This window comes from Euprymna scolopes, chromosome 24, assembly GCF_053919585.1.
Source record: "Euprymna scolopes isolate OS-2025 chromosome 24, ASM5391958v1, whole genome shotgun sequence".
NCBI classification, from domain to species: Eukaryota; Metazoa; Mollusca; class Cephalopoda; order Sepiida; family Sepiolidae; genus Euprymna; species Euprymna scolopes.
Genome location: NC_136505.1, coordinates 99620530 through 99641790, shown reverse-complemented (window position 1 = coordinate 99641790; position 21261 = coordinate 99620530). Strand labels below are relative to the sequence as shown.

Sequence of the window (21261 nt, the reverse complement as noted above, 5' to 3'; positions counted from 1 at the left end):
CACTGATGTAATTATTATTGTGTTTATCGTAAGTCGACTTTTGTGTGAAGACAAAGAAAGAAAAAGGACAACCATTTTTTTTTTTTTTTTTAAGCCTACTTCAGCAAGTTTCTATTACGTTTTCAACGTTTTCTATTCGCTTACTACATCTTTTTTTTTTTTTTTTTTTTTTTTTTTTAATGGCAAAAAGGAAAGGGTAACTAAAGGAAACGTGAGACGCGCCCTGTTGAGTAGCAGGTTGTCGAGAAATGTGTGCGGGCGGGAGATGGAGGCTATAGTTATATATACTTTTTTTTTTTTTTTGCGTTTATTCAGCAAATTGAAACACTGGCCGGGCGATGACGGGAGATGGAGGGACTGGTGAAGAAGGAAGGCAAGGGACGAGAAAATAAAAGAAATCAAAGACAAAAAAAAGTTACTTTTATTTTGAAAATCTCTCTCTCTCTGTCTCTCTGTCTGTCTGTCTGTCTCTCTCTCTCTCTCTCTCTCTCTCTCTCTCTCTCTCTCTCTCTCTCTCTCTCTCTCTCTCTCTCTCAAAATAATAGTTCCTCCGGGTCTAGACGGTTCGTCTAGTGTAGTTATTTTTATTTCTTATTTATTCATTTATATATTTTTTTAAATTCTTATTCATCTCGGGCAAGGCATATAATAACTTGAATGTAAGGGGTTACTATTTGGGATCATATCGATGTAGGGAGTTGAGCAGCGAGATATCTATTCATGTTACATTTAAGTTTCTGTATGTTGGTATCGCCAGGAGACCGGGAGGAAATTTAAGTCTAGCAGTCCGAGAGAAGAAACTTACTAGTTTAATAGAGTTGCGGCAGCTAGTGACCCCTACAGTGAAGAGGTGGGATTTTGCTGCGTGTCGGGTTAATTGGGAGTATTTTCGGGCCTTGATAAGATTGAGTTAAAATATGTCCCCAAATAAGTCTAATGTCTTGAATTCTTTCTGTAGAGAGAGAGAGAGAGGGGGGCCTACGTGAAAGAATGGCGACTGACTACAAAATCCACAAATGATTCTGAAAGTCAGCCTGGTGTAAAATTCTATCCCTCGATAAAATTTACACGCAGACCCCATCTTGCGTGATTTTTTTGTTTATTCTTTTGCACAGCCAACGATTAACTCCTGATGAGTTTGTTGACGAAAGGAGGAGCCCTTCGGGTTTTGCTGGCTACTTTCTTTAAAGCAATATATATATATTTATCTTGCATTGAGCATATTGGGAAGTGATATACAAACTGCCATTAGCGTATTAAGCGACGCTCATTGTGTAAACAAATCGAGCTGAGGCATTTGGACGATTTTTTTTTTTTTTTTACAAGGTGGTCGCCACTTATCAAGGCCCGGAAGCCACTCAGGGATAAGGGTTATTGTAAGTACAGTATGTTAGTGTGGAGAGTTAATAAAGTGTCTACTTAAGGGGGCGGTTCATTAGGAATTTGTTTACGTTGGACTTGAAGACATCCAGGTTGTAGTCAGGTGGGAAGCAGGCAGACGGAACAGTTCCACAGGCGTGCAGTTCTAAGAAAGAAGCTTTGTTCATGGAATCTACGTTTTGATTTAGGCACAGATAAAGAGTGGGGAAAGTTTTTGACAGTGGGTTCAGCTAGACGGGTGTTTTTCATAAAAGATTGGCGAGGGGGGACCAGAGATTGGAGTTCAGACGAGCACCTGCCATGGAAATAACGATGAAACAAAGATAGGCTGCAACGTCTCCTCTGTGGGAGAAAGGTTGCAAGGAAGAGAAAAGGGCATCCCCCACTAAGCCACAAAGTCTATTTTGTACTCTGTCAAGGCAGGATAGGCTGTTTTTAGCAGCTCCTGCCCAGATATGGCAGCAGTATTCCATCCTTGGACGTACTTGACTTTTATATAGATAGAGAATTGCATCAGTAGTGAAATATCTTCTGGAGCGGTAGAAGGATCCCACCATCTTTCCAGCGACCTTGGCAATAGACTTGATGTACATGTTCCATTTCAGATCAGGAGTCAAAACATTGTTAATTCATTACCCTCACAGCAGCAGCCATATATCATAATGGTGAGGAGCCTTGACTGTCATTTTGGGCGCTCGAGTTTCGATCCTGGCTTGAGGCAGTTGCCTGTTTAGCCGCACTGATGAGCTTTGAAACAGCAAAATAGTACTGTGTATATATATATATATATATGACATCTGATCACCTTGTTTTCATGGCTAGCTGAAACCAAAAAATAAGAGAAAGTTGGTAATGGGTGTCAATATCTGGCAATAAATCGTTAAAAAAAAAAAAAAAAAAAAATGGAACACCGGTAAGGCTTATTTTTCTGTTTAGAAATATTTGGATGACTAGCAGGGTGACCCGACGTTGTCAGTCATTGAATGATGATCAACTAGTGTTTTATATTGCCATATTTTTATTATCGATTTTTTTTTATATATCATGGCTTGAATTCAAGTTTAAAATACAAAAATCAAGTACGATGCTTCAGTTGTGCTCTAAACAGAAACATTCATTTCGAACGTGCCCCTGTCATATCAAAGATCCTACAGTCGATTTTATATGTCAGACCTTTCGGTTTGTGTAATAATAAAACTTCTGAAATGCACTTGTGATGTTAGGCTGTGCAGGGTGTTAACTTTGGTCCAAATCGCTTGTTACTTCTTTCATCAGATTATTTAAATTATCGATATTGATTGAAAACATTCTGATACAAAACCTACCTAACAACAGTGCCAGATACATAAAGTACCTTCGTGTGGAATTTCATAAAAATCCACTGAATTTTTTAGTCTATAGGGAACGAACTCTCACATATCCAAAATTCCTTTTGCATAATAGTACAGATAAAATTTTTTTTTTACATGAGGTCACCACTTATCAAGGCCCGGAAGCCACTATATGTAAAGTATCAAATAGGCTTTATCTGAATTTTTAAATTAAAGACACTTACCTTGCAAGACAAGTTTAATCTAAACATATAGTCTAAAGAAGCTTTGAGTAAAAAAAAAATATATATATATAAAAATAAAGAATGCAGTTTAAATTCCCGGAAAAAAAAAACAAACCCAAAAATAAATTTAGCCTATCGTAGACTTAGCACTTGCATAAGTCGACTTCTAAAAGGTCTACAATTACAAAAGAGAATTCAACTATATAAGGATGAAAAAAAGGAGGGGGGAAAAAAAACTTACCTAAAATTGTTAACTAGAAAACGTCAGCTGCCTACCATGTAGCTGTTTCGGAGATTTAAAAACAGGACAGTTGTAAAATACGATTCTCCAGTGGAAAATACCACTTCTCTAATAAGAAAATGTAGATACAATATGGTTACTATTGATACTAATATAAAAAAAATGAAATATTTATATAAGTAAATTTAATAATAATAATAATAATAATAAGTTCGTGTATATATATATATATATATATATATATATATATATATATATATATATATATATGAACAAATGATTAATAAAACATGTTAAAAAAAACATCTTGAAAAGGAGTTAAAAACATATTTAATTTTAAAAAGGAAGCACAAGATAAGTGGATAGTCCTTAATCAGCGGAGTTTCAAAGAAATACTCTCCTTCTCATCAGAGGGCAGGAATTAGCAAAATGCGGGATCGGATTTTGCATGTAAAAGTATTTAATGAAACCACAAGTAAGTCACAGATCTTACTTGGTTAAAAAAAGGGTGAGGTAAGGGGAATAGGAGGTAAAAGAAAAAATGATAAAAAGATTTCACATGAATGGATAGTCCGGTGAAGGGTAAAAAATCCAAGAATGGTAAAATCCAAACACGGTCGAATTAAAAACTTCCAATCCGACAGGTAAGTTCCAAAGGAATCGCATAACTTGAAGATGGTCCAAAATGATCCAAAAGGCAGAATTCCTTGGAAAAAATCACAAATGGAATGAGTTCAAAAATCATTAAAAGAAAAGTTCAAATGTGCACAGAAAAAGCACTAGAGAGAATATTTAAAACAGGTCTACCAAGGCCGGAGGAATCAAGTAAATATATATATATTAATAGCAGACCACCCAGTCATAAAACACGCATAAATATTATATTTTAATTCATACCGAAAGTGAGATGTGCATGCGATTATGTTTTTTTTTTTTTTAAACAGTTCACTTTTTGTAAGTAAAAAAAACCCCAAAAAATACTCGAGCTGAAATCGAAACCAAGGCTGTGAGTCAAGTACGGTAACCATTAGATTAGCTTGACATGATCTTTAAAAAGTGTTTTTAAACCTATTTATTCTTAACGTAATGAATCTGTCATGTGACCGATTCACGCATGCGCATTTAGGAAACAGTTGACAAACATAAAAATTTAATGAGGGCCAAGTACCAATTTTTCAATTTTTACCCCTTAGCAAGCTTTTTTTTTTCTGGATGAAAACCGATTAGAAAGTTTTCCATATGTCTGGATACCTTGTATACAAAATTTTAAGCCTTGTAGATCCAAAAATCTTTGAGTATATAGGTTGAGAAGTGTCCTCCCACACATTCTCACTTGTACAGATATATAGATATGAGAGAGGTATTGGACTGAACATTAACATGGCCTAAAATCAAAAGGCAAAAAAAAAAAAAAGAAAAAAAGATGACGCAAAGAAAAATAAAAATGGTTCCAAATGAGCATCAAATAAACTATCACAATCATTTATTTGCAAGATTTTTTTTTTTTTATCATTATTTTTCATCTGACAAAATACAGCTTCACTTACAAAGTGAACGTGACAACTTAAGACAAGTTCATGACCGATTATTTATTTATTAGATATTATTTTCTCAGCTGAATCTGCTGTTTGAGGGTGTGGTTTGAAATGCATTTTTTTGCCATTTCAACTTTCAACCTACTTCCAGGAAGCAAACCATTCTTTTGCATTAAAAAAAAAAGAGAGGGTTACAGCCTTTTCTTCCCAGTTGGGAAAACTCACATACAAGCTCTGTTTTTAATGTGGACGATGTTCCAGTGCATAATCTCTCTAAATATTATCTGAGACAAAACCATGTCCATTATGAGATCGTCTCACAATGTCGAAGTCTTAATTAAGAAAGAAAAAACAGCAAAAAAAAAAAAAAAAAAAAAAAAACCCTAAATATTAGTTGAGGTTTCTTCATCTCGTCGTCTGTTACTCACTATTAAAATTTTCTTTGTCGTATTTGTACTTTCTTTGTTGCATATATAGGTTGAGAGTTGTCATCTCACACACACACACACACACACACACACACACACACACACACACACACACACACACACACACACAGAGTTTTATAGATTATAATTTTAATTCAATATTTCAAATGCCATACAATCTTCAGAGCGAATGACTAGAGAAAAGGAAAGAACCAGAAACTAGGTCGCACATGTGTCTGGTATTAATGTGCAAGAAATTGGACAGTCCTGTTTTTTATTTTTACCACGCACACACACCACTCAGCCATATATATATACATACACACACATGGCTCCTCCATGTATACACACACACACACGCGGCTCCCCCATGTATACACACACACACACACGCGGCTCCCCCATGTATACACACACACACACACACACGGCTCCCCCATGTATATACACACACACACACGGCTCCCCCACGTATACACGCACACACACGGCTCCCACATGTACACACACACAAACACGGCTCCCTCGTATATACACAAACACGGCTCCCCCGTATAAACACGGCTCCCCCATGTACACACAAACACGGCTCCCCCATGTATATATATATATATACACACACACACACGGCTCCCCCATGTACATATACACACACACACACGCACATACGGCTCCCCCATGTATATATATACACACACACACACACGGCTCCACCATGTGTATACACACACACTCACACACGGCTCCCATGTATATACACACACACACGGCTCTCCCATGTATACACACACATACACACACGGCTCTCCCATGTATATACATACATACACACACATACATGGCTCCCCCATGTATATATACACACACACACACACACATACACAAACGGCTCCCCCATGTATAAACACACAGACGGCTCTCCCACATATACACTGACATACATTCGGCTCATCCATATATACACACACACACACACACGCACACACGGCTCACCCATATGTACATACGTACATACACACACACGGCTCATCCATATATACATACATACACACATACGGCTCACCCACATATACACACACACCCGCACATACACAGCTCATCCATATATATACACACACACAAGCTCATCTATATATATATTTATATACACACACACACACACCACCGTTCACCTATATATACATATACGCATTCACGCACCGCTCACCCATATTCACACACTTTGTCTGTTTCAATCAAATGGAATTAGATTTCTTCTATAAGCTTGAAAATAAGTTGCTTGTGACACTCAAAACAAATACACTTCTTTTCACTTAAACAAGACAACCAGTTGTAATGCATTGCATGTCAAGGGAAATAACTCAAACTTGAATTCAAGCAAACAAAAAGCCAACAAGGCCACCACCCGACCTTGTGGAGAATATCTTCCAGAATTTTTACAAAAATGTTTTTATTTAATTTTATTTTTGTTTTAAATAATGGAGGAGTTTGTAAATTTTGGTGTATACCCCCCCTTTTTTTTAAACTTATGCATATATGTATATATGTATATATGTGTTAATAGTTTTTGTGCAATTATAAGTTTTTAATATTGAGGTGAAACTGGAGAAGCACCGCACATACCACTCGTATACACATGCACACACCTTGTCTGTTACAAATGGATTTGGGTTTCTTCCATAACCTTGAAAATACAATTTAAGTTTGACAATCAAGACAAATGGGTTTTTTTTTTTCACTTTAATGAGAAGCAGTCTGAATGCATTGCAGGTCAAACACTCCACCCTGGCCACCGAGATGACATAAAGGTTTGCATGACTGAAGCTTACATCATGTAAAATAGGTCGAGCAGCAGTCATAGCCGTGTTAACAAATCATAATCATAGAGCCAGATTTTAAAAGAAAAGTATTAGAAAACTTGCAACTTGGTTGGGGAAGGAAAGATTCCCTTTATGGCAACCAAGGATTGAATTAATGCCAAAGGAGAGGAGGTGTCATTAAATTAACTTTTTTTTTTTTTTTTTTTTTCCCACTATTCTTACTGGTGGTTGTTTTAAAAACAACACAAAAACTAGATCAAACAAGCTCTTATCTATCCCCCCCCACCGAGGGCAGAGTTATGTAGCGTTGAGGTGCAAGCAGCCGGTGTCAAATGCACCAAACATTCAACCGTACACGTATCTGGTGGCAATGCACTGAACTATCGGATCAAATTGTCAGATCAGATGATAAGGGGAAAGATCAATTACTTGATGCCTGCAACGGTCAAGAGATGCAGCCCCGCAACCAAAAGCGGGTCACGTGTAACTAAGCAGACTGAAGGGGGGAAACAAGAAGCCGAGAGATAAACATCAGCAAGTGTGACTCTAACCTACCCGCCTCCCTATTTTGATCCTCTCTGTTCTCTAGCTTAAGCGTACAAGTTTTATGACACTGTAATCATGACCAGAAATAAAGCTTACATTTTTTTTACAAAAGAGTTGACGAGTTTTGCTTCCTTGCTGACGAAAGATTAATCACGCAATGCGCTTCAGTTAGACACAAGGCCTGTTTTTAATATGGGGGGAAACCAGCTCTGTAAAATTATAGGTATCCTGGATTAGGGGCAAAATTAAAATTGCTTCAGTCTAGAAGGATTTCTCCTTCAACAGGGGCCCTGTCGGTGGGGCATTAGAATACGCCGACTGCCCCCCTGCAGAGGGTAAAAGTCGCTCAATGGGGGTCCTGGATATGACCTTAAACTATATCCAGTGGTGAGGCCCCAGCTTGTGGGCTTTGGGGAGTGTGGAGCCACCCTTTAATTACCATTGCTCCCAGGTCCACTCTGACCCGGAGTGGTAGTACCTGTTAGGGTCCCAATTATAAACCAATGTGAAAACAACAAATATATTCTATTAAAAGAATTTTTCTTCAAAATCTTTGGATTCGGCATTGAATAACCCGAAAAGGGTTGATATGCCGTAAAACAAAAACAATCAACCAACCGACCTTCAACTGTGATAAGAGAGAGATCCTGGGTTTTCCCGGAATTGTAGATTTAGCATATGGGAGATGTAATCAAATTTAAAGAGAAGCTGAAGAAAGCAGAAAGCCTGCAGATCAAAGAAACCGCCTCAAAGTCGACTAAAATAATGATTCACTAACTAGTATAAGATATGAAATAAAGAAACAACAGAGCAACAAAACTGAAAATTATCACGATACTAGTTGAAGTTTAAAGTCAAAAGTTAATTGTGTAATATGAACGCAAGATGCACCTTTTTTTTTTTTTCCCAAAAATATAATGCAATAAAGTTATTATTTAAAATTTTATTTTGAATCTTTTTATGGTAAAAATGGGAAATGCTCAATGGGAGATATGAGGGGGAGGAAATGATAAAAATGAACTTGAGAGAAGGGGGTGGGGTAAATAAAAACTTGGTCAGAGATAGGTTAGTTGGGAAGCAAATTTTTTAAAGCTGTTCAGCACCTGCAATATTTAATTGCCTTTGTAAACTCTTTCCTGATTGGAAATGACCAATCAAAGCTCAACTAGAAATAGGGGTTAGAGAGGGGTCAGAAAATTCGACATTATCACTTTGTTTTTTTTCTCATGCAGATTAAATATTAAAATGTAACCTGGATTTTGTTTCTATTTTTTTTTTTTTTTTTTTTTTTTTTTCCAGAGTTATTGGTAGTGACAGTGGCAACGAGAGAGACAGATGGATTCAGGCGTTTTATGGATTCTATTAACAAATATGACCTGCCAGTCATGGTAAGTTATTCTGCAGATCTGGAGTTCACCAGAGATGTGAATTCTCTGCTTTTTGGTCGAAGCCGATTTTTTTTTTTTTTTTTTTTTTTTTTTTTTTTTTTTTATATATATGTGTGTGTGTGTGTGTGTGTGTGTAGACTGTTTTTGAACCCAGTCAACGACGTGTACTTTTGCTAATATATATATATTTATATATATATATATATATATATATATATGCTACCCTACACACATGCATATGAGGCTGTAGCCACTCAGCTTGGGAAATTAATCTCAAGATCAGCTTCTTTTGTCATTGGCTGCTCATATTTCTGATTGACCCAGGGGTCAACGACATTGATAATAGTATCTGTGTATAGAGTTCCCATTATGAAGTATCAAATACTCGGATGGAGAAATAAAATTTGAATTGACCTTGTAATACCCAGCGAGCATCGTTCCAGTGTTGCGATGTCAGTAGATGACCTGTTTTGCGTTGGAGTAATTTTTGAAGAAACGAGGAGTCTGCGTCGGATTACTGTTAATATGAAACATCTTGAATTGTAAGACATGTTTAGTTTCAGAAGAGTTTCTGATGGTTAATTATTCTATACAAGTCCTAGAGATGACGAATTCTCAGTGGACAGCTGTTCTGTACAGGTTCCGGATTTTATAATTTTGCAGCCAAAGAACAAAAGACTCTTCTCGTGTTGACATGAAAAAAAAATATGTGCAAGATTGCTAAAAAAAAAAAAGGTTTAATTCTTATGGAGCAATTCTGGTTTCTGATTGGTTGACAGCAGAACGTGAATTAATTTGATTCCTCACTTCCTAGCAGCAGCATTTATAAATAAAATCTTCCAACTCTGAGGGACCATACCTCCCATTATGAGTAAAAAAATATTGCAGCAAAACATTTTTAAATAATCACCTAAAAATAAAAATCAGCCAGTAAGATAGCTTATATTTTAAACTGAAGAATATATTTGGAGTTTTGTCGATCACAGAACTGAAATTTTATTTCTTTTTCTAACTAAAAGTTTGCAAACAAACATATACAGGGTGGAACGATAAGTGTCACCCTAAAGAAAACAAAACTACAGCTTTATTTTTAACATTTTATTGAAAAAAATCCATTCGGGTAACTTAATTATGTAGTAGAGCTGACATCTATTCAATGTAGCCACCTTAAGCCTCAGTAAATCCCCGTAAGCGCTAAGTTGAAAGTTTCTAGTTGGGAGATTGTCTAAACAAACCTAGTTGTAACAACCTGCATCACGAAGCTGTCGAGAACCTAAAGAACTTGGCTTTCCTTGTACGAAGTTTACCTTGAAGAGCTTTTAAATAATTATTTTTGTTCACAAGAAATGGAGTTATTTTTGAATTGTTAACTTGAAACACCATTTGTTACAGCACCAACACCAAATTGCAGCTGAAAAGAGCAGCATACAAGCCATTCATTAGAGCATCGATGAAGGATGAACCCAACTGCAGCATCTGATGATGAACGACCAGCTGAAGATAGGAGTTGCCACATAGACTTAGGGTCGTATACATTTTACATGCCCAGAGTCTCAAAACAGTATTTTCCAGTGAGAGGTTAGAGTGTAGCCCTGCTGGGTTGCATCTATGGTCCTGTGAGCCGAGATTGATGAACACAGCCAAGGGTATATCACAAATATGGTCCCGTGAACCAGACTTGCGACGGATACGACCCATAGAACCTGTAGGGTTATAGCTCTTTTTTTGTTGTTGTATATACAAGTTTATTAAAATTTATTAATTTTCCAGGTTGTTGGCATGGGCGAAGAGTGGGATGGTGGTGATATAGCGAGGTTTGCTGGTGGAGGGCATAAACTGAATTTGCTCAAAAAAGCTTTGGCAAAGTATGCCGACCGAGAGGATCTTATCCTTCTTTATACAGACAGGTAAGCAATTTTTTAACTGACTGTGATGTATGTGACCCAATCAACAGTGGTGCAAAATGTGCTCTGTTTGTAGAATTTTATGTTTGTAGAATTTTATCAATCATTGAATAGTGATAGACACTATCCTTACTTACTTTACTCCGACAAATCGTAACTGATTTCTATATAATTTTGTTTGTCTATACTTTGCGATAACTTTTGGGTGTACCCCAGGGCCTCTTTTAGGGCTAATAAAAACACTCCATTTTTGGGACTATTTTATCATATTTGTCCAAAATTTTCTGTCTGTATGTCTATTTAGCAGTTTTGCATGGTGCTGAACTCAAATTTAAATATGTTTAAGGCCTTGAGGACTTTTGGGGCTAAATGGGGTGAGGGGGGTGGGGTAAATGAATTTGTTCATTTCTTTTTTTTGCATGGTGCAGAACTCAAATTTACATATGTTAAGGCCTAAAACTGCACCATTTGTTCATTTTCACCAGGGTTTGACGTCCCCTGGAGACTTTTAGAGCTAAATTGGGGGGGGGGGCAAATTTTGAACTTGGTCATTTTTTTTATGCCTCGTTCACTGTGCACTCATAGGGGGAGTATGCGTGCTTCACTTTTTTAATAAAAATATCAATCCAAAGATTAAAGTGTAAATATATAAAAAATGTGTTCTTGTTTGTGAAAAATCTGATTGAACATACGAAGATGGAGGTCAAACCAGTATCAACCGAAATCTGTCCTTTGTTTCTTCGTATTGAAGTTGGCTGGGGTCCTTGTTCCATATTTCGTCCTATCTTTCTTATCGGTCCTTATCTCAACAATTAATAGATGGATTAATGGCTGAAAGTGCAAAATCAATTAACTATTATATTTTGTTGACTTTTTAATTTTCTTTCTGTAATTTCATTTCTGCAGTTATGACGTCGTCTTCACCAATGGCACTGCTGATATCCTGAACAAATACAACAATTTCAATGCTCGCGTCGTCTTTTCAGCTGAAGGCTTCTGCTGGCCAGAACACACACTTTCTGTAAGTTGAACACTTTCATTTATTTATTTATTTATTTTTACGTATAAATGACGTTTGTATTATCTGGATTCTTAGGACTACTCTTCTCATCTTCAGTGTTACTTTCACATTTCGGCCAACATTCTTCAGGTCTTGTTGAACATTGGAATCTGCACAGAATTTCGAACGGAACGCTTTATTTAATCTACAGACGACGTATGCTCTTGTTCCTATCAGCCATGACTGGGTAGAAGTCGTAAATAATTCGCAATTGCATTTTTTCACCCGACTTCCAGAAAAGTGTATGGTACAAGTGAATTTCAAAAAATAGTTTGTAGGTTGTGGCATAGCGGATAAAATACTTTGTGAAATTCAGTAGTAAAGTTAGACTCTTCTGTAGGTTGGAGGTTCAATCCTCAACGTAGGCGACACTCAAAATACAACTGTGAATTAATTAGAACTTCTACCCAATTATGGCTGACAGAACGAGAGCATGTCTTTTACAAACTGAGGTTGATACTCTCGGTAAATCTCCATATATCATTTGTAGAGTTGAGTGATTTTGCCATTAGAGATTAAGAACTCTTCTCAAAAGACGTGTGTAACATCCATCCAAACGACGCTGTTGTTTTGCTGAAAGGTTGATACATCAGTCCATTGTTATTGAATGCATCCACAGAGATACACATGATGTAGTTTATTACAATCATCAAAAGGAAAGGTGCAAGTGTATCACCTTGGAGAATACCAGCCAGAACGTTGAAGCCTGATGATTCCCTGCCAAGATGAAGTATGGCCATTTCTGTGTGACTTAATTGCCATAAATATATCTTTGTACTACTACTTCGAAGCTCTTCTGATAATAAGTTGCATTTGAAATTCCATGTAAATTCCTGAGTTTGGTAGAAATGTTCGTGATTTTGACAAGACATCCCTAAAGGTCAGAGGTTACATTAGCCAAAATGTTGCAAAAATAACACTCGAGATGAGAACAGTAGTCAAAAGAATCCAAATAATATGAATAGCAATCCTTATCTCAAAAATTTAGAAATGTGATATATATATATATATGTCATTTTAGTGGATATCACATTTTTTACGATGTTGAATATTTGGCAGCGGACGCTGTGAAGAGACCCATTTGATGGGTTGCAAACACGCAAATTAATTCCATGTGAGGAAATGCAATGCTGTCCACCATTGTCTGTTGAAATGCATAATTTGACCAGAAATATGTGAGAGAAAGATCGGTCAAAGAAGTAGAACAATAAACAATAGAAAATATTAAACATTCCGGAATGAAAGAATGTTTATATAAATAAACAACAGAAAGCGAACAAAACAGAGAAATGTTATTTAATTAATTGGAATTCATTATCAAGATGAGTATTATTTATTTATGCATTCATTTATTGCGGACTATTAAATCTCTATGGTTCCAGGTTAGCATTGTTTGAAGATAGCGGTTTCAATCCTACCCAAATCTGACCAGAGGCTTACTTGGCCCAAACGTGGTGAGACGACAACAACTATGGAAGGCAGTAATTGCTGAGGATGCAGTCAAGAGATTCGAAGTTCCTATCCCGTCGCGGTTACCACCTGACAGAGGCCAGAGGAATAGTTCGCTGAAACGCCGTGAAACAACAACAACAACTGAAAGATGAGGATAAGTGTCCGCAATAAATAAATGAATGAATAAATAAATAAATAAATGAATAAATAAATAAATGAATGAATAAATGAAGGAATGAATAAATAAATAAATGAATAAATAAATGAATGAATGAATAAATGAATGAATGAATGAATGAATGAATAAATGAATGAATAAATGAATGAATGAATGAATAAATAAATGAATAAATAAATGAATGAATAAATGAATAAATAAATGAATGAATAAATGAATGAATGAATAAATGAATGAATGAATGAATAAATGAATGAATGAATGAATGAATAAATGAATGAATGAATGAATGAATAAATAAATGAATGAATGAATGAATAAATGAATGAATGAATGAATGAATGAATAAATGAATAAATGAATAAAACAAAGTCGGTCACAGAGCGAAGACATACTGAAGCATTTTCCTGACTACCAAACATCCACACCCCCGCCACGTACCATCACTGATGTCACAACCATCATACTGAAATCGAAAATGTTGTCATTGGAATAAACAAAATATTTTATAACCCAGCTATGTCTTTTATTTCACTTCCAAGTGTATATATCGAGACAGTGCCAAAAGTTTGTTTTTAGAAATTATATAGACACATTGGACAACCAGCCGCAGAGAATATATAACATGATTATCTTGGTGGCTGAACTCCACATGTGGACCATATCTGGATTATCACCTTGTTTTTGATTTTATTTATCATCTGATGTAATGGAATAACCTAACATCCCTTCATAGATGAAATGAACTATAGATATTATTGACCCTCTCACGTGACTGACGGAGAAGGTAAAAAGACAGGAAGAGAATAAGAGAAGAGGTCGAGTAACTCTTACTTCACGTGTATTCCCTTGTAAATAAGCCCCTTGTTTCTTGCTGTATTCTTAATTAAAGTAAGGATATAACATCATCATAATAAACTAGATCCGAGCTATTCACCATTTCTGTTTCGATTGATAACATCCATCCTATAAAGTCGGTGTTTTATTCTGGTTCATCAGTTACTTTTATGAAACTAACGAGTCATCACTTATCAAGGTGAAAAGCCAGTCAAGGATAAGGGTTAATGAATTTTTTGGTTCAGAGGTACTTGCCTGCATGATTGTCCAAAAACAAAACAAAAAGAACGGTGCTATATCAATCATATCATTTATTTTCCCTCATTTTAGTGCACATGAAAAATTCTAAAATCTGATGAAATCACATTGAAGGCTTCAATTCTGAACAAATCTGATGCCATTTTTTTTTTTATTCTTCGGGTCAAAATATTTGAGTGAATTTTCAGGATTATGTCCTGTTTCAAACTGAAAATACCTGGTGAACCAAGTGCAAGAGAGATTTACACAATTGCGCGTAAAGGGATAGTTAGAATATTAAAAAAGATTTCTCAATCGGAATATATAAAATAGCGGGTGAATGTCTGGCATCCAGCTTGAACAAACTGATAAGAAAATGGGGTACTTGTACAGTTTAGTAAAGACATTAAAAAATGAAAATATCGAAAAAAGGTTATATTGTACGTATCCGTTTTGGACTGAAGATCTCCGGAAAAAAAAATTAATTTAATTTGATCGAGTAGTTTTTATTTTACAGCAGAAAAACACGTTTTTATGAGAGCGCGTTGAAGTCAGCCATTACGAAATTTGTTGAACACGCCAAAGGGAGATAACTCCAGTTAAAGCGCTGACACTCCCTCCCCATCTTTATTACTAGCTTTTCTTCCTAAAAATCGAAACTTTTGCTCGGTATCATAACAAATTGTTTTTTCGCTGTAAAATAAGAACTACTTGATGAAATTAAGTGAATTTTTTTTTTCAGAGAACCTCAGACTATAACTAGTACGTACAATATAACTTTTTTTTTTTTTTTCAATATTTTCATTTTTAATGTCTTGACTAAACTGTAGAAGCGGCAAAGATTGAAAAACAAAAACAAGTGAAAATATTAAAGAAAATATGATTATTAAAATGTAACCATGCCGATATCTCATGCAGCGGAAAAATACTCTAAATTGGAAACCGTTTAAAGTTACATGCTCAAATTTTCAGTCCCCTGACAAAAGAGGGATTGGACCAAGTAATTCCCTCCTGTTCGTTTGTTTGCACTTTTCTCAATAACCATGCCTTAGATATTTCTTTAAAATTTTGCACAAACATTGGTCATGGTGAAAGTAAATTTTTCACTCGTGGAAGGGGATCTCGCTTGCTCAGCTTGTTTAATTTTTTATGATGTCCATCTGTGGTGCAGGTTAAAACAAAATCCGATGATTTGGTTCTCAAACGCCGAATGATTTGACATAGAAGTACCCTAAAATAGATCCAGGCCGTTCACCTTTTCTTTTTTGAGAGCATTCTTTCTACAAAATAAGTTTTATTCCGGTTTGTCGGTTTATTCTGTGAAACTACTAAGTCATTACTTGCCAAGGTAAAAAGCCACTCAAGGATAAGGGTTAATGAGATTATGATGATGAACAATACTCTGAGAGGCTTGAAAAGGATAAACAAACAAAATTTGATTATTTAAGCGGATAGTTTGGCACATATTTGTTGACATCAAACTTAAAGATAACTTATAACTGCAGGGAATCAGTCTTATGGCAATGTGTTCTAAAAATGGGATTATGTTCTTAACAAGGCTATATGAATAAAATATGTCTTGTTTCAATTTCTTTAAAAAAATAATTAATCTGCCTAGGAAGACTTAAGATGGTGTCGTTTTTTCTGGTAATGAATGCAAATTGTTTGGAATGAAAAAAATATTTAACTTATCAAACTTATTTCATGTATAAGCATTTCCTTGTAAGTATATTAAGTTTTAGTTTAATTTTTTGTAATTTAGAAGAATTAAGACTCGGGGGTGATGCTGGGTAGCCTTGCTGCTTAGCTATAATCTATCTTGGGACAAATAATTCTTTTTTTTTTTTACATTTACCCACCCCAAACAAGGCACAGTGCTGCTGGAACATAAAGGTCTACTATAAATTAGGGGCCATATTTATAGAGGCATCCTAAGTGGGGAGTTGTGCAGTGAGATGCTTGTTCACATTCAAATTTCTGCATGTTAGTAGAGTCGGGAGCAGGAAGAGACTTCCAAAGGCAAGCAGTTAAAGGAAAGAAGCTATGAAAGTCGAGAGCCTTCCTGCATCTTGAGACCGCCACAATGAAGGGGTGTGATTTTGCTACCTGTCAGTTTGGTTGGGGGAGTATTTACATTGACAGGGACACAAGTGCAGCGGAGCAGATTCCGTTGAAGTATTTATTTTTTTTTTAAACACCGAGATGTAACATTATGGCGATGTGACTGGCGCGTCGTATATGGTATGAGACCCATGAGACTAAAGACTGTGTTTTTTTTTTTGTTTTTTTTTTTTTTGTACCCTGTTCTCGAGGGAGGGACTAGCTGGTGCACCAGCCCAGATGTGGCAACAATAGATTGGTGACCATGAATATTAATTTATTTTTATTTCGGACTATTATTCTCATCTTTATTAGTTGCTGTTTTTTGATCTTTTATTGGTTTTGTTTATTCACAACGTTTCGGCCAAGTATTCCTCTGACAAAGGCCAGAGGAATAGTTGGCCAAAATGTCGTTAAAAACAACAACCAATAAAGATGAAAACAACAACTAATAAAGATGAGAATAATAGTCCGAAATAAAAATAAATTAATATATATAATGCTCATCTCAAAAATGAATTCCAATTAAGGAATAATATATATATATGTGACCATGAATGTTGAAATATTTATCAAAATAACCTCCGACATAACCTCTAACCTTTTTTAAAAGCGTCTTATCAAACTTGGAGAATCTATACTGGATTTTTTTCTTGGTTTTGCCTGTAGAGATTTCCAAGTTCAACCAAACAGAAGACGTGAAGAGGTTACATTGGCTAAAATGTTGAAGAGCATCCACAGTAAGAATAGTAGTTCGAATAACCTAAATCCTTATCTCAAAAATTATGAAATATAAAATTTGTTCATATGACATTTGTTCATATACCCTGGTTGTCTAATGTTTCGGTGATCGAACAACTTGGTGTTTGAACCAAAAGTTGGAGAATTTCTTGCCTCAGTAGTTGAATGAAATTAGGGAGTTCGAACCACCGGCTTCGCTTCAAATGTAAACAAGCAGTGGTGTTCCTCAATGGAATGTTGTATTTCATACTGGTCGTGATACTTTTGGAATGCAGTGTGACAAACCAACCTCACACCAAGGACCGCCAAGAGTTATATTTAGAACAGCGTCATTGCAACCCTTTTGACAGTCTAAAAAAGGTTAGATGGTGTCTGAGTTATTTTTACCACATTAGCGTGGCACCAGAACCACACAATTCGATTATTCAACCCGTCTTTTGCGTGGGAGGACAAAGGACCTTGAAGTGTCCAAAATGTAAAAAAAAAAAAAAAAAAAAAAAATCAATACGACGAATGAAACGGACATATCTCGGGACGACAGTAATTGTGTGAGAAAAACTGCTTCTACAGTCTTTACACAAAGCTAAACCGATTATGTGAACATTTAAGAAATAGAATTTCTTTTACCATTAAATGTATAAAATCCTCAAAGTTTACAGATAAAAAAGGGACTTTTAAACTCTGGAACCAATTCTATTTCAGTTAATTTAAAGGGGAAATATCGTTTCGGTTGTCGAATGTTTCAGTGTTCGAACAAACATCTGGAATGAATTATGGTTGAGTATCGAGGTACCGCTGTATTTGGATTCTTCCGAATACTATTCTCATCTTTAGTGTCATTTGCATAATATTTCAGTCGATAGAACTTTTGACTATCTTTCGGTTTATCTTGTCGAACTCTGGAATGTTTGTATTATTTGAATTCATCGGACTACTGTTCTCATCTTGAGTGTGATTTTCACGTTTCGGTCGATGTAGCCTCTGACCTTCTTTAGGTGTATCTTGTCGAACTCTGGAATATTTCTGTCGAACTTGGGAATTTGGATATTTGCAGTGTTGTCAACAATTAAACGAATTGACATTCGTAAAAGTTTTACAATTTATTTTCAGTCATAAGAATAAAACTTTTACATATGTCAGTTTGTTTGTCGACAATACTGTAAATATCTTGCGTCATTTCATTACAACTATTACGCTTTATTTACTAGCATAAAAATAATATTTGTACTGAAATGATGCAAAACATTTATGACATTGACGACAATTGAATAAACTGCTTCCATAAATTGACATTCGTAAAAGTTTTTTATGATCCAAAATAAATTGTAATAGTCGTAATGAAACAAAACAAGATATTTGTATGTTGATGGCAATTAAACAAATCATAAATTTTTTTTATTATTCTGGAGAAACTCTGGGTTCTTCTGAATGCCGGGGGGGGGGGTTCTTTTTTCTTTTTTTTTTTCTTTTTTTTTTTTCATTTTTATTGCTTGGGTCAAGGCTAGGAGTCAGTTGAGAATAAAAGTTAATGAGATGGAATGATTACCAATCGAAAAATGAGGAACACTATGAGAGTACTAACACTAATCAGTAGTATGAACTGCATTTTACTAATAAGAATTTGTTGGCATTAAATTTGAAGACTACTTAGTTTTCATCAGCAAAGAACCAGTTCTACAGTAATGTGTTCCGCAGGAAAGTTGTTCCAAACAAGAAATTGTTCAAGCACATTGGAAAAAAGTCTTTTTTTTTTTTTTATTGCGGTAAAGAATATCTGACAAGGCAAAAGCAAAGATCGAACACTTTCCCTGAAAATAACGATTAAATTTTTAATAAATTAATCTTATAAATGCAAAAAAATGAATTAATGTTGAAACATAAACCATGAAACGCTAACCTCTTTTATTCACTTATAAATATTATGGAATAACTGACTATGATTAAATTTATTTTATGCAGAAAGAATATCCAACAGTTGGCGCCACTGAAAAACGGTTCCTGAACTCTGGAGGTGAGTCAGAAAGAATCTATCAATTTTATTTCTCTTTCTTCCTCTCTCTCTCTCCCTCTTCCTCCCTCCCACTTTATCTTTCTTTTTCTTTTCCTATTCCTCTCTTTGTAAGTTTTTTATTAGTGAGGTGTTCCCCACCCTCTCCAAGAAAATTGATAAGGATAGGGCCATCATCTCCAGGTTGAGAAATTAGTATGGAGCAGAGTTGCTTCCCCTTTTCAATGTGGACTCTTGGCTTTCGGACCAAGATAAAAGTGTAGTATCTGTTCTGATGCGGCACTTTATTTTTTCGTCTCCATTAATAGCGGAGAAATCCTCATGACACATTTTTATTTTTGTTACTAACTAGAGTGCCTCTTTTTGGGGAGCTGTTCCCCCCCACACACACACACACACATATAAAAACTAACCTTGTGTCTAACTGCCCTCATGGCGAGGCAAGTAAAAAAGAAAAAAAAAGTGGGGAAATTTGTCTTGATTTCAGAATTTTTTTTTGCTATCATACTCATATTCTTGAAAAAAAAAAAAAAAAAATTAGTTTAACAAAATCAATTCCAATTTTATGACAATTTCATTCAACTAATAATTTAATGACCAAGTAATAACAATGTTTAAATTTAACATTTTTTTTTTTTTAATTTAAAAAAAAAAACAGTTTGTAAAGGAAAAAAATGGAAGATAAAAATTATTTAAAAAAAACAACAAAAAAATGAAAGGTAAAAATTATCTAAAAAAAAACAAAAAAAATGGAAGATAAAAATTATTTTAAAAAAACAAAAAAAAAATGAAAGGTAAAAATTATCTAAAAAAAAACAAAAAAAAAGGAAGATAAAAATTATTTTAAAAAAAAAAAAAAATGAAAGATAAAAATTATTTAAAAAAAACACAAAAAAAAAATGAAAGGTAAAAATTATTTAAAAAAACAAAAAAAAAATGGAAGATAAAAATTATCTAAAAAAACAAAAAAAAATGAAAGGTAAAAATTATTTAAAAAAAACACAAAAAAAATGAAAGGTAAAAATTATTTAAAAAAAACAAAAAAAAATGGAAGATAAAAATTATTTTAAAAAAACAAAAAAAAAATGAAAGATAAAAATTATTTTAAAAAAACACAAAAAAAAAATGAAAGGTAAAAATTATTTAAAAAAACAAAAAAAAAATGGAAGATAAAAATTATTTAAAAAAAACAACAAAAAAGATGAAAGGTAAAAATTATCTAAAAAAAAAACATTCTCAGACAACACTCCTTATTCATATTCCTCCCCCTTTTTTTTTTTTTCGTAGGATACATTGGAGTCGCAAAAGACATAATTGAAATCCTAAACCACAAGAAAGTTGAAAACAGGGCTGATGATCAGCTTTATTTTACAAAAATATTCTTGGATAAATCACTTCGCGTAAGTATTTCCAATTTTGTGGATCTTTTGAAAGCGAATCTGAAATAAATCTGAAATTTTTATTTTTGATATTTAATTAATACGCATGTTACATTGTAGTAGAAAAGTTTGAGGGTAAGCACGTGCAACGTTTCTGTTCTGACCTTTTGACTAAACCTTTTTATAAACTAACAACCAAATGTTGGCATGGTTTTGTGTCAACGGACGAAAAAACAGCCTTAGTTTAAAACATTGATGGTGGTGGTAGCAATGACACAACTTGTGTGTAAAGGATGTTCTACACCTATACAGATGTATATAGCATCAGCTTTAAAAGAAAATCATGCCCATATTCCTTTTATTTTCTTTTAAAGTTGAGGAGTTCCTATTCTTCTGATGAGTCAGGGTAGAATACTTTAAAAAAAATTGACGTAATAATTACTTGTACTCTCAAGAATTGAATATTTTAACA

General features: G+C 34.7%; 1 protein-coding gene across 1 annotated transcript in view; it reads left to right on the top strand.

The window, feature by feature from the left end:
- Positions 1 to 21261, top strand: part of LOC145246869 (multifunctional procollagen lysine hydroxylase and glycosyltransferase LH3-like) — a 111573-nt gene that overhangs the window by 47057 nt on the left and 43255 nt on the right. Inside the window, exons 2-6 of the mRNA XM_080108731.1 lie at positions 8805 to 8893; positions 10664 to 10800; positions 11704 to 11818; positions 19362 to 19413; positions 20698 to 20810. Of these exons, the coding sequence (XP_079964857.1) occupies positions 8805 to 8893; positions 10664 to 10800; positions 11704 to 11818; positions 19362 to 19413; positions 20698 to 20810 (506 nt within the window). The remainder of the gene's footprint in view (positions 1 to 8804; positions 8894 to 10663; positions 10801 to 11703; positions 11819 to 19361; positions 19414 to 20697; positions 20811 to 21261) is intronic.